Consider the following 13,905-nt stretch of genomic DNA (forward strand, 5'->3'; position numbering starts at 1 on the left):
TAGACCGGACTTTACATAAAGGCAGACCCCTCCTCCTCTCCGGTTTTGACGATCTTTTCTAAACAGACTAACCCTGTACATTAACTGCCCAGTCATAGCCATCATCCAGCCATGTCTCAGTTATTCCCACTATGTCAGTCCTCCTCACACATCACTAATTCCAGTTCACCAGTTTTATTAGTCAGGCTTCTGGCATTAGTATACATACATTTGAGAGGTTTATGTATATTTTTTACCCTACACCTTTCCTTCTGAACTGTTCTAGTCCCTCCTTCCATTCCTCCCCCAGTATCACTACCTTGCCCCGGTCTTTATCTGCACTATCTTCCCATCCTCATAATTACCCTCCCCCCCAGTCCCTAGTTTAAACACTCCAGCCTTCTAGCCATCTTCTTCCCCAACACAGCTGCCCCTTCCCCATTGAGGTGCAGCCCGTCCCTACGATAGAGCCTGTAGCCGATAGAGAAGTCGGCCCAGTTCTCCAGGAACCCAAACCCCTCCTTCCTACACCAGTTCTTAAGCCACTTGTTAATCTCCCTAATCTCCCGCTGCCTTTCTTGTTTGGTCCGTGGTACAGGTAGTATTTCGGAAAATACTACCTTTGGAGGTCCTTGCCCTAAGCTTTTGACCTAAATCCATGAAATCATTTTTAAGGACTCGCCACCTACCCCTAACTTTGTCATTGGTTCCGATATGGACCATGACCGCTGGATCTTCTCCAGCCCCTCCCAGTAATCTGTCAACCCAATCCGCGATGTGTCGAACTCTAGCGCCAGGAAGACAGCACACTGTTCGGCGATCACGGTCTTTGTGACAGATTTCCCTATCTGTTCCCCTAATAATTGAGTCTCCCACTACCAGCACCTGTCTGGCCTGCCCTGCTCTCCTGGTCCCCTGCTTACCGGAGCTGACATTTCCCTGACTGGCAGAGGAAGTGTCTGGCTGCGGCAGTGCCATCCCTAGACTGACATCCCCCTCATCTGCCAAATGTGCAAACTTGTTGGGGTGTGTCAGATCAGGGCTAGCCTCCCTAGCACTCTTCCCTCTACCCCGCTTTCTAACTGTTACCCAGCTAGCTACCTCACTTTCCTCAGCCTCCTCTCTGTCACCCTCCCCCTCATCTACCCCAAAGAGTGCTTGCTCGGTGAGAAGCAAACTCTTTTGCAAATTGTCAATGCCTCTCAGTGTTACAACTAGCCCATTTAGAGAGACTCGATTTGCGATTCCAAACGGGTAATTTGCTCACATCTTGAACAAAGATATGCACCCTTGAACTCCTGTTCCAGGACTGCATACATCATGCAAGATGTGCACTGGACTGCGTTGTAAATTGTGCAACACATACTAAATGGGGATTACACCAGCAAAGCAAAAAATACAATATAATGTAGTACTAAGAAATTGGCTAATTACAGTCCCCCACTGAAGTCCCTGAATCTAAAGAACCACACTTAATCAACCACACTTAATCAACCACACTTAATCAACCACACTTAATCAACCACACTTAATCAACCACACTTAATCAACCACACTTAATCAACCACACTTAATCAACCACACTTAATCAACCACACTTAATCAACCACACTTAATCAACCACACTTAATCAACCACACTTAATCAACCACACTTAATCAACCACACTTAATCAACCACACTTAATCAACCACACTTAATCAACCACACTTAATCAACCACACTTAATCAACCACACTTAATCAACCACACTTAATCAACCACACTTAATCAACCACACTTAATCAACCACACTTAATCAACCACACTTAATCAACCACGCGTCGCGGTCAAACTCTCGTTATATAGCTCCATATATAAATAAATATAGATGCAGCTCACTACACCAGCCTGGTTTGTTTTCCCTCTGGATCCTGGTAGTAGGATGAGGAAAATCTCAGCGCAAGGTGCTGTCGTGGAGGGGAGACGAAAAAAAAAAAAAATGCAATTCCACCACAGTTTTATGGGTTTCACTTTAACGGTTCCCTACGCGATCTAACCTATAGACACAGCTCAGCCCTATTGAAGTGAATGGGGCTGAGTGCCGCTATCAAATGTATAGCTCTGTGCTTGGTACGCTACAAGGCCGTATTGTTCACAGATACCTCAGTACCTTATTAAAACAGCTGACCCCAGGTGTCCTCTCCTGCATAACATAAAGCAGACAGAGCAGTTATGCTGGCCATAGACTTATTATGACGGAAAGCTCCCGTTATGCATTCCATCATGGAACTGTATTATGGTCTGTGGTAACAGAATCCATGATGCAATTCAACATATACCTAAACTTCAAAGTTCACTCATCCCTAGAAGTGTTAAATTGGCAAACCAGCCATTTTGATTTTATTTATTTATGCATTTCGCAATAATTTTTTTATATTTTAATAGTACAGGCATTTTGGGTCACCGTAATGCCCATTACATTTATTTTTGTTTATTGTTTAACCATTTTTCACCTTCCGGAGAGAACCTATTTTTGCAAATCTGACGTGTCACTTTATGTGGTAATAACTTGGAATGCTTTTACTTTTCCAAGCCATTTTCTACATTTGAATGTATCTGCTTTTAAGATGGCTAGTGATAATCACTATTTATAAGGTAACATTCACCATATCTACACAATTTTATGAATGTCATTTATTTTTTTAGGACGTTGGAAGGCTTACGTTTTTAGAAGCAAACTTCCAATTAAATTTAAAAAATCCACTTTAAGTACCAATAAAGTTTTGAAGTCACTTTGTGGGGTTTACGTAGTAGAAACCACCCCTCTAGTTATTCAAAACTGATTTAACATTTTAATGTTTTTCCTGTAAGACAGCAAGGGTTAACAGCCAAACAAAGACAGCAAGGGTTAACAGCCAAACCTCAATAGGAAAATTCTATTTGAATTTCCTCATACTTCGTGGTAGAGAATTGATTTTCCCTGACCGGCAAACAAAACAAAAACATTATCTCCTCTGTTTAAGCGCAAAAGAGCCGGCAGACGCCATCTTGATTGAAGACCATGCACAAAATCGCGCGGTGACGTCATCTCGAGTTATGCAAGATCTTCAATCAAGATGGACGCAATCAAATGGATGAGGCAAGTAGGATTTTTATTTTATTTATTTTACACTGTAATATCAATGACAAATGGCAGAATCAGCTATGAACACAGCATCTAAGAGGTACAATGACTCATTGCACCCACTACTTACAAACTAATGCGCCAAGTAATTTGTCACTAAGCAGATTTTTTTTGTGTAAAATTCAGCGAAGCAGCCGAATAGAATTTTGTAATACTTCAAACATCACAATTTATTACCCTGATTATTCTGTTTACAGAAACACCCCAGATGTGGTCATATACTGCTGTATAGGCACACAGCCGGGCTCAGAAGAAAAGGAGAGCCATATGGTTTTTGGAGGGCAGATTTTGGTGGAATGGTTTACGGGCGCCATGTTGCCATTTATCAGCCTCTGGAAGCTTGTACAGCCATGTTCTGACAACCGTACATCTTTTTTTTCGCTCGTTGGATCGTCATCATTAACTCTATTTTGGAAAGTAGGATAACCGCAATGGCAAAGTTGCCCAATTTCATTTGGGTTTTGTTATTATAGCTAATACCGTGAGGGAAAAATGGCGTTACCTGTATTCTGCCAGTCAGGACAATTATAGAGACACCAATTTTATATAGTTTAAAGGGGTTGTTCTCCTTTGCCCCCTGCGCTAAACAGCGCAGAGCAAAGGTATTTTTAGGAGTTACGGTGAAGTACCTGGGCTCTCCATGGGGCTGCCAGGAAGCCCGGTGACGTCACCGGCACTGATGGGCGGGCTTTAGCGCTGCCCTAGCCAGTAAAACTACTAGGACAGTGCTAAAAACCCGCCCATCAGAGCCGGTTATGTCACCGGCAGTGTGACACAAAAGAGCCCTTCTAGCACAGGGCAAGGGAGCACATCAGAGCAGGAAATGCTCTGATGCTAGCCTCAGGGGGGCTGCCTAGGTGAAAATAAGGGTATGTCCGGGTTTTTGAGATACAAAAATCCTGTTTGTGTGGATGATTTCTGAGAGCCATATTTTTATATTTTTCTGCTAATAGTCTTGTGTGGGTGCTAATTTTTTTACATGATCAGTTGATTTTGGGGGTACATAGTACTTTTTGATCACTTGCTATTACACTATAAAATATCATTTTTTTTCTGTCAATAGGCCTGTGTATGGGCTCATTTTTTGCAGGATGTTAGTTTACTACTGCACTTTTTGTAAAAGAAAAGTAATAAAAAAAGTTGGCTAGTTTGTCTCACTCACTTACTGAGGTAATACACCGACAGCCTGCCTGCGAGACCCAGCGGGGGATGCGTCTCAAAGGCTTCCATAGGAGGCAAGCCTCAATACCATTGGAAAGCATCTGGTCCCCGGTGTCGGGATATACAGAAGGGGGGGGAATCAGCTAGTCACCTCCTACTGCACCATACGTGTACAGAGGATAAGGGAAGGGGTTAATTAATGAGAAAGGAAGGGGGGGATTTAAATCTTTTTATTTTTTTGCACTTTACATTAAGTTACCCTAGAAGTCTATAATAACAAATTAGATAGCTTTTACAATACATTGCAGGATTGCCATGTTCTTATGGAGCCCTTCCACCTGCAGTGCTCCACATGAACTACAGCTCTGAAGGCCCTGGTTTCTTGAGACCAGGGGTTTCAGATACTCCAAGTGGTCCCTCCTATCCCCGTGTAGGGGGAGTCATTGCAGCAGCTGATGTTCTCACTGGTGGGTGCCATTCTGGGGACTGGACTTCCACCTTAAGGTCTGAAAAAGATTAAAGGGGTTCTCCATGCTTTTCTGAACATCCTAGTCTTCAATTTCCTCTGTACTTAACCCACACTGGCAACCCTGATTCCGTCAACTCAGCTGCAGTCTTAACTGCTCAGATTCCGACCAGATGTGTTTTCCGAGTCTTGCATTTACATTATGCAGCTGAACAGCAAGACTCAAGAACACATCCAGCCAGAAGCCCAGCATAACAGACTACAGCCAATGTGAGCGCATGGGCAGACTGTGGCATCAGCGGTACGAAGGAAGGGTGGACAATCTTTATTCTCTCACCGATGGCCATGTCAAACCGCAACCAGTAGGACACAGGCACGCTGCCATGTACACCCCACAGTGGCGTAGACCCATTGGGCCAGATTTATCATGACTGACAGCTCACTCCACTTTCACATATGGCTAAAGTCAGATTTATGATCGGCCCTTCAAGACTAATAAATATGGTTTGACGGTATCAGTTTATCCGTCAGTAAGAAGCTTAACAAAAATCGCACATCTTTACGAAAAAGTCGCACATTTTATGAAAAAGTCGCATATTCTATTAAAAAGTCTCATAAGATAAGCCTGGTCCTCACTGGAGTGAAATTGCGCAATTTTTTGCGACTTTTTAAATAGTCTCAATAGTAAATCTGTCTAGAGATTAACTTATATAAGAAAACACGCCCACTTTCAGAAAACTGGTGAGCATAGTGCAGAGCAGAAAAAAGTCGCAAATTTTTGCGCAGTTTTAGTGATTGCGCAAAAATTTGCGACTTTCACTCCATTATTCTGACTTGAGCTAATGATAAATCTGGCCCATTGACTTTAATGTGTTCATGATCCGCGAGATAGGGTGTTCTATCTTTTGCTGCACACACCAGGAAACACACAGAAGGGCATCCGTGAGTTGCTGGATCCATAACTATGCTGCAAAATATAGGCCATATCTTATCTTTAGGCTACTTTCACACTAGCGTTTTCTTTCCCGGCGCTGAGTTCCGTCCTAGGGGGTGAAATCCGGAAAAGAACTAATCAGTTTAATCCTAATGCATTCTGAAAGGAGAGTCTGTCCCTCAGGATGCATCAGGATGTTTTCTGTTCAGTCTTTTTGACTGATCCGGCTTTTCAGAAAAACGTAGCATGCAGTATTTTTACCTCCGGCCAAAAATCCTGAACACTTTGACTGAACGCCTGATCAGGCTTTTTTCCCCATTGACTTGCATTAACGCCGGATCCGGCGCCGTGTGTTCAGTCAAAACGGATCCGGCTTTTGCATGTTAAACCCGAAAAATAGGGAAAAAAAAAGTTAAAGTCCATAAATGGCGGATCCGTTTTTTCCAATGCATTTTTCCATTGTGATCGAAAGCCTGATCAGGATTCAAATGTAATCAGTTTTGACACGTTTTTCCGGATCCGGCGGGCAGTTCTGGTGTCGGAATTGAACGCCGGATTCAAACAACGCTAGTGTGAAAGTAGCCTTAATCGCATCTTTTGGATCACAATCCCATTGAAGTCAGAATGTCAACACCGCAATGCAAGGTGCACACAGACAGCACCCTTGTTTTTCAGACCAGCAATCTGCAAAACTGGCAAGGATGGTGAATAAAAAAAAAAAAATGACCGCAACTTGACCTGGGGATGCCACCCAAAAGCGACAGTAAGGCCTGTTTAGGCGATATTGTTAAAGACAAGTTCACTAAAAGCAAGACAAGGGGGAGGTTGAAGTATCAAAACTAGTGTAAAAGGAAATTCACTTAGTCACCCATAGCAACCATCAGATTCCACATTTTCTTTTTCAGACCTTCATTGGGGGGAAAATGATAAAGGTAAAATCTGATTGGTTCTATGGGGAATTAAGTCCATTTGCCTTTGCAGCAGTTTTAATATATCCCCTAAAACTCTTACACAGATGTAACCATTCTCACATCCCTCCCCACCCACAGGGCACAGAGACAGACTATACTCAGGTCCAGCAAAAGCTTTTTGAACCTGGGCACGGCCTGTCATTAGAAACCACTCATTTGTCACTACACACCTGCATGGCGCCCTGGAAGCCGCTCCTCTGCCGCTTGCCGAAGCCATTTCCTCCATGTGAAGAATGAAACTCGTGCTAAGGACGAGCCTCCAGATTTTTATAAACAGTGCGTCTACAAGCCTCCTCCCTTGTCCCGCCTCTTACGGCCCGCCTACCTGATAAACCGGCTCAGTGGTAGCGGTAGTCACGTGACTTCTTAGTATCGCAGGCTGTGCGTAATGGGTGTTGTGTGTTTATTTAAAAGAGGGCAGAAAAGCGCGTTTATTTTGCAAGTCCGTATTTCCAAATATATATCTGCGCCACAAGTAAAGTATACTGACTATATATCTACATGAATAACAACTCCTTTTTCTATACACATGGCACGTTTCTGACACAGATTTGGCTGTAGAAAATCTGCCACAAAACCTCAAAATGTACGTATGCAGATTTGCAAGATTTGACCCTCTACAATGAAATACGCATATAACATACTTAGGGTATTTTCACACTAGCGGCAAGAAACCGTGCTGCTGCTAGTGCACACTTTTGCCCCAGACTACCGTGTAAACTAGCCTTCCATTTTTTTCGACCAAAACCGTGGTAGAAAAATGAACGTGTAACGTGACCTTTAGACCTCATCACTCATAGAGGTCGCAATTGTGCCTGGGCTCCTAAGTCAGGGGGGCCCTTGGGGCCCCTCAAGACAGTAAAGCTGTACCTGCGGGCAGCGCAGCCTGCAGCTAAGTTGCTAGCTAAAATCACATAGGGGGCGGAGCGGAGGCTGAGAGGCGAGCACTGTGCAGGGCAGGCGAAGTGAGGAGGGGGAGCAGCTTCAGGTCAGGAAGAAGAGTGAGCAGCTGCGTGCTGACTGGGTTTAGTTGCGACCAGTGACGTAGGGATCGGTATAGCAGGCATAGCAATGGCTATGGGGCCCTACGCCACTGGGTGCCCGGGCCACCAGCTGAGGATTAAAAAATATATATATTTTATGTTGCGAGTGGGTGGCTGTATGATAAGGAGCGCCCCCCCCCCCCCCTACATTATTGGTGGCAGCGGCAGTTCCGATCGGAGTCCCAGCAGTGAAATGCTGGGGCTCCGATCGGTTACCATGCCAGCCAGAACGCTACTGAAATCCTGTCTGCCATGGTGCTTACATGCGCTGTGGCCGCCCGACCCTCCTTCTTCTTGTAACTCGTCTCAGGTCTGTGCGGCGCATTGCTATAAGCAATGCGCCGCACACACCTGTGACGAGTTACAAGAAGAAGGAGCGTCGGGCGGCCACAGCGCATGTAAGTATGCTGCTGACTAATTGACCATGGCAGACAGGACTTCAGTAGCGTCCTAGCTGCCATGGTAACCGATCAGAGCCCCAGCATTACACCGCTAGAACTCTGATTGGAAATGCCACCAATGTTGGGGGGGGTTGGGGGAGCACTGCCCACCAATGATTTTAATACTGGGGAGGGCGCACTGCCCACCAATGATTTTAATACTGGGGGGCGCACTGACCACCAATAATTTTAATATTGGGGGCGCACTGCCCACCAATGATTTTAATACCTTGGGGGAGGGCGCACTGCCCACTAATGATTTTAATACAGGGGGGGAGGGCACACTGCCCACCAATGATTTTAATAAAGGGGATGAGGGGAGGGTGCACTGCCCACCAATGATTTTAATACAGGGGGGGGGGGGAGGGAACACTGCCCACCAATGATTTTAATAAAGGGGGAGGGCGGACTGCCCACCAATGATTTTAATACCGGGGAGGGCGCACTGGGGGCTGATGGAGAGGGTACTGGGGGCTAGTGAGGGGCACTGACTGGGGGCTGATGGAGATGCACTGACTGGGGGCTGATGGAAAGAAACTGGGGGGCCGCTGGTGAGAGGCACTGGGAGCTCATTAAGAGGCACTTAGGGCTGGTGGAGAGGCTACTAGGGGCAGCTATGAGGCTACTTGGGGCTGCTATGAGGCTACTGGGGGCTGCTATAAGGCTAGTGGGGGTTGCTATAAGGCATGAGGCTCTTATCTGAGGTTTGATTGGGGGTCATTCATATTGAGGTCTGAGCTGAGGTGTTATCTGAGGTCTTATTAACATTGGGGATCTTATTGGGGCTGTTAGGTGAGGTCTGATTAACATTGGGGGTCTGATTGGTGGTCTGACCTGAGGTATAATTAATTTTTTTTTTTCCGGAGCAGCTTGGAGAAAAAAGGCCTCACAGTCTCCCATACTCCTTCTGCCCGGCCAAGCCTGCCAGCACCCCTGAGGCCAAGCCTGCCAGCACCCCTGAGGCCAAGCCAGCCACCACCCCTTAGGCCAAGCCTGCCAGCAGCCCTTAAGCCAAGCCAACCAGCACCCCTGAGGCCAAGCCCCCCTGAGTCTTGAGAACTGTAAGTAAATTATATACAGTCAGGTCCATAAATATTGGGACATCGACACAATTCTAACATTTTTGGCTCTACACACCACCACAATGGATTTGAAATGAAACTAACAAGATGTGCTTTAACTGCAGACTGTCAGCTTTAATTTGAGGGTATTTACATCCAAATCAGGTGAACGGTGAATGTGCCTCCCACTTGTTAAGGGACCAAAAGTAATGGGACAGAATACAAATCATTAATCAAACTTTCACTTTTTAATACTTGGTTGCAAATCCTTTGCAGTCAATTACAGCCTGAAGTCTGGAACACATAGTCATCACCAGACGCTGGGTTTCATCCCTGGTGATGCTCTGCCAGACCTCTACTGCAACTGTCTTCAGTTCCTGCTTGTTCTTGGGGCATTTTCCCTTCAGTTTTGTCTTCAGCAAGTGAAATGCGTGCTCAATCGGATTCAGGGCAGATGATTGACTTTGGCCATTGCATAACATTCCACTTCTTTCACTTAAAAAACTCTATGGTTGCTTTTGCAGTATACTTTGGGTCATTGTCCATCTGCACTGTGAAGCGCCGTCCAATGAATTCGGAAGCATTTGGCTGAATATGAGCAGATAATATTGCCCGAAACACTTCAGAATTCATCCTGCTGCTTTTGTCAGCAGTCACATCATCAATAAATACAAGGGAACCAGTTCCATTGGCAGTCATACATGCCCACGCCATGACACTACCACCACCATGCTTCACTAATGAGGTGGCATGCTTAGGATTATGAGCAGTTCCTTTCCTTCTCCATACTCTTCTCTTCCCATCACTCTGGTACAAGTTGATCTTGGTATCATTTGTCCATAGGACATTGTTCCCGAACTGTAGAGATTTCGCGAACAGAAAATTTTCCGTTGGCGAACATGAATTTCCGCGAATGTTCGTGAACGGGCGAACCGCCATAGACTTCAATAGGCAGGCGAATTTTAAAACCCACAGGTACTCTTTCTGGCCACAATAGTGATGGAAAAGTTGTTTCAAGGGGACTAACACCTGGACTGTGGCATGCAGGAGGGGGATAAATGGCAAAACTCCCATGGAAAATTGCGTAGTTGACGCAGAGTCAGGTTTTAATCCATAAAGGGCATAAATCACCGAAAAAACATAAATTGTTTGGAATAACGTGCTTTAAAACATCCAGTGTGTGTATACGATCAGGTATGATGTTGTATCGATCAGGTAGTGTAAGGGTTACGCCCGCTTCACAGTGACAGACAAAACTCTGACAGACCAAACTCCCCGTTTAACGCACCGCAAACAACCGCAAACAGTCCATTTGCACAAGGTTGGATACCAAGCTAGCCATGTCCCGTTCCTTGTCCTCATTGACGTCATTGAATGTGTCTTCCTCCACCAAGCCACGTACAACACCAAGGGTCCCCGAAAGGTGACAACAAGCCCCCTGGGACGCCTGCTGTGGTTGGTCTTCCACCTCCTCAAAGCCACCTTCCTCCTCTGACTCTTCTTCAGACTCCTCTCTCTGCGTTGCCACAGGTCCAGCAATCGACGACGATAAGGCTGCTTCTGGTGGTGATGGTGACCACAACTCTTCCTCTTCATGCTCATCTATGGCCTGATCCAGCACTCTTTGCAGGGCACGCTCCAGAAAAAACGCATATGGGATGAGGTCGATGATGTTGCCTTGGGTTTGACTGACCAGGTTTGTCACCTCCGCAAAAGGATGCACGAGCCTACAGCCATTGTGCATGAAAGTTCAGTAACGCGGCCAAAAAATACCCAGCTCCGCAGAGGCTCAGTTTAATCTCTGTTTTGTCCCCTATCAGGGGCCGGTGTATGGAATAGATTTTAGGAACTGGGAGATGGAAAAAGATGCTTGGTTGGTCCTCTTACTTCCAATTTGGGGCACTGCGCGTGCGCCGTGCAATGTACTGTGCTACCAGATATGATTGGTATGTTAAGTAGTACTATTCCTATCAGTTTAATCCCTGTTACGTCCACTATCAGGGGCCGGTCTATGGAATAGATTTTAGGAACCGGGGGATAGAAAAAGATGCTTGGTTGGTCCTCCAACTTCCAATTTGGGGCACTGCGCGTGCGCCAGGCAATGTACTGTGCTACCCTATATGAGTGGTATGTTAAGTAGTACTATTCCTATCAGTTTAATCCCTGTTACGTCCCCTATCAGGGGCCGTTCTATGGAATAGATTTTAGGAACCGGGGGATAGAAAAAGATGCTTGGTTGGTCCTCCTACTTCCAATTTGGGGCACGGCGCATGTGCCGTGCAATGTATTGTGCCACCCTATGTGAGTGGTGTGTTAAGTATTACTATTCTTATCAGTTTAATCCCTGTTACATCCCCTATCAGGGGACGTGTATCGAATAGATTTTAGACAACCGCAATGAGTTGACAATAGTTGACACACTCATGACATAAATTTTATTCCTCTATGCGTCAATCTTGGTGTAGTGATGACTGTGCTCGTGCGCACGTTTAGGAGATTGCAGGCGATGGTGATGTTTCAAAGCCTATGGTCGTGCTGAGGTAGTTCAGTGACAGTTAAGTGACCCAGAAAACAATGATTCTGCAGTGTGGACCCATTGTTGGCCTAGTAGGCTTTAATGATCACCATAGATGATTACAAAGAAAATTAATGTTTTTTTGTAACGGATCTCCTGACACCCTGACCAGGTACCTCCGTCGATAGATGCTCCTAGTGCTTTCCGAGGACTCCAAGCACTCCACTTGACACCGTACGCACTACAGACCCCACAAACCGCCGAAGCTTGGTTGAGGTCTCACCATCTCCTACCCACCCTGGACCTACGACAAGGCTCCAGGCTCCAGTGGGTGAACCTCTCCTAAAACCAGAGAGCAGTGTGGTGAAACCAACCTCGCCACTGGGTTTTGGAGGGGCCTGTTTACCAGCCTCCTGCCTCAGGATTATAGCCCATACTAACTTTAAGGCTGGGTTCACACCTGAGCATTTTACAGCACATTCCTACTTGGCAAGAACCAATGATTCCCTATGGGAATGGCTCCCACCTGAGCGTTTTACAGCGCGTACAATCGCGCTGTAAAACGCCCGACGCCCCAAAAAGTACATGAGAGCTTCTTTGGGGCGTCTTGTCGCGCGTTCCTGTACATAGACTTCAGCGGGAACGCGCGACAATGGGTGTTCGCTTCTCTCTGTATGCGCGATTGCAAACGCCCGTACAATCGCGCATACAGAGCGCTCCATCACGCTCAGGTCTGAACCCAGCGTAAAGGAGAAGACAGACCGGCCGCACAGCTTAAATCTGTCTTTGGAATTGTATTTTATGTTATGTGAGGGTACCCAGATAGCTAATTCTCGTGTATTCATGTAGTCTGAGTGCCATTCACCTAATAATATGCACTCAGACTTGAGCTATCTGGGGATGTGTTAAGTGCCTGTTTTATCCTTCATCATGTTGAGGCTGGTGTTTGAGTAACTGATCAACACTGGGGGATTGCTATATGCTGAAGATTTGCTATATTCCCCTGGCTTTACTACTAGCTCTTGTAAGAGCTGTTCCTGCTCTCTGGTTTTAGGAGAGGTTCACCCACTGGAGTCTGGAGCCTTGTCGTAGGTCCAGGGTGGGTAGGAGGCGGTGAGACCTCAACCAAGCTTCGGCGGTTCGTGGGGTCTGCAGTGCGTAAAGTGTCAAGTGGAGTGCTTGGAGTCCTCGGAAAGCACTAGGAGCATCTATCGACAGAGGTACGAGGTCGGGGTGTCAGGAGATCCGTTACATTTTTCTATGCAAAATTATCCAGCCTATCGCTTTTGGTCTATTCACAATGAACCAACGACCTTATAATCTGGGGTGTGCCAACATTGCCATTGCCAACACACTCATAGAGGTGATCGCTTCATTGTGATACGCAAGCCCCCTCACCACAACAAGGTAACGATCACGAAGGGGAATTGACACATGTATGTGCCTTTTTTTTGTTTTGTTTTTGCAGCCACAGTGCAGCACCATAGGCCCAAAAAATTAGGCATGTACACAAGCCCGCAAAAACAGGTAGTGTTGCAGCCGCCGGAAAAGCCAGAAAAACCAGGTATTGTTGCAGCGGCCAGAAAAATTGATGTTTTCCAGGCAGAAAGTGCACTAAAACATTGCGGCTTGAACCCTAGTTGGTGGCGAAGTCACGCAAGTCATCCGGCATGCAGAGATTAAATACAGCAGCGTGTGGACCATTTTTAGCCCAAGGCATCTCATCTCATCAGGCCTTTTTTAGTCAAATGTATCGCCCACTGTCAGTCCCTTCGGGATCCGTGCCTCATTCATCTTAACAACCCTAAGTTCAGACCTGAGCGTTTTACAGCGCGTTCCTACGCGCTGTAAAACGCTCAACACGGAGAAACCAATGATTCCCTATGGGAATGGTTCTCACCTGGGCGTTTTACAGCACGTACGATCGCGCTGTAAAACGTCCGACGCTCAAACAAGTTCTTGAGCTTTTTTTGGGGCGTTTGTCGCGCGTTCCCGCATATAGATATTCGGGAACGCGCGACAATGTGTGCATGCCTGTCTCTGTATGCGTGATTGTAAACGCCCGTACAATCGCGCATACAGAGTGCTCGTTTCAGAACGCTCAGGTCTGAACCCCCTGTAAAGGTGAGATAATCTAGACTTTTTTGACCTAGGCGACTTCTCATCTCA

The 13,905-nt window shown here is 46.1% G+C and overlaps 1 protein-coding gene across 1 annotated transcript in view; it reads right to left on the minus strand.

The window, feature by feature from the left end:
• Positions 1-6,960, minus strand: part of LOC122932209 (probable E3 ubiquitin-protein ligase makorin-2) — a 185,119-nt gene extending 178,159 nt beyond the window's left edge. Inside the window, exon 1 of the mRNA XM_044286495.1 lies at positions 6,848-6,960. Coding sequence (XP_044142430.1) covers positions 6,848-6,903 — 56 coding nt within the window. The 5' untranslated portion in view covers positions 6,904-6,960. The remainder of the gene's footprint in view (positions 1-6,847) is intronic.
• Positions 6,961-13,905: the final 6,945 nt, after the last annotated feature.

The sequence above is a fragment of the Bufo gargarizans genome, chromosome 3 (genome assembly GCF_014858855.1).
Source record: "Bufo gargarizans isolate SCDJY-AF-19 chromosome 3, ASM1485885v1, whole genome shotgun sequence".
Lineage (NCBI taxonomy): Eukaryota > Metazoa > Chordata > Amphibia > Anura > Bufonidae > Bufo > Bufo gargarizans.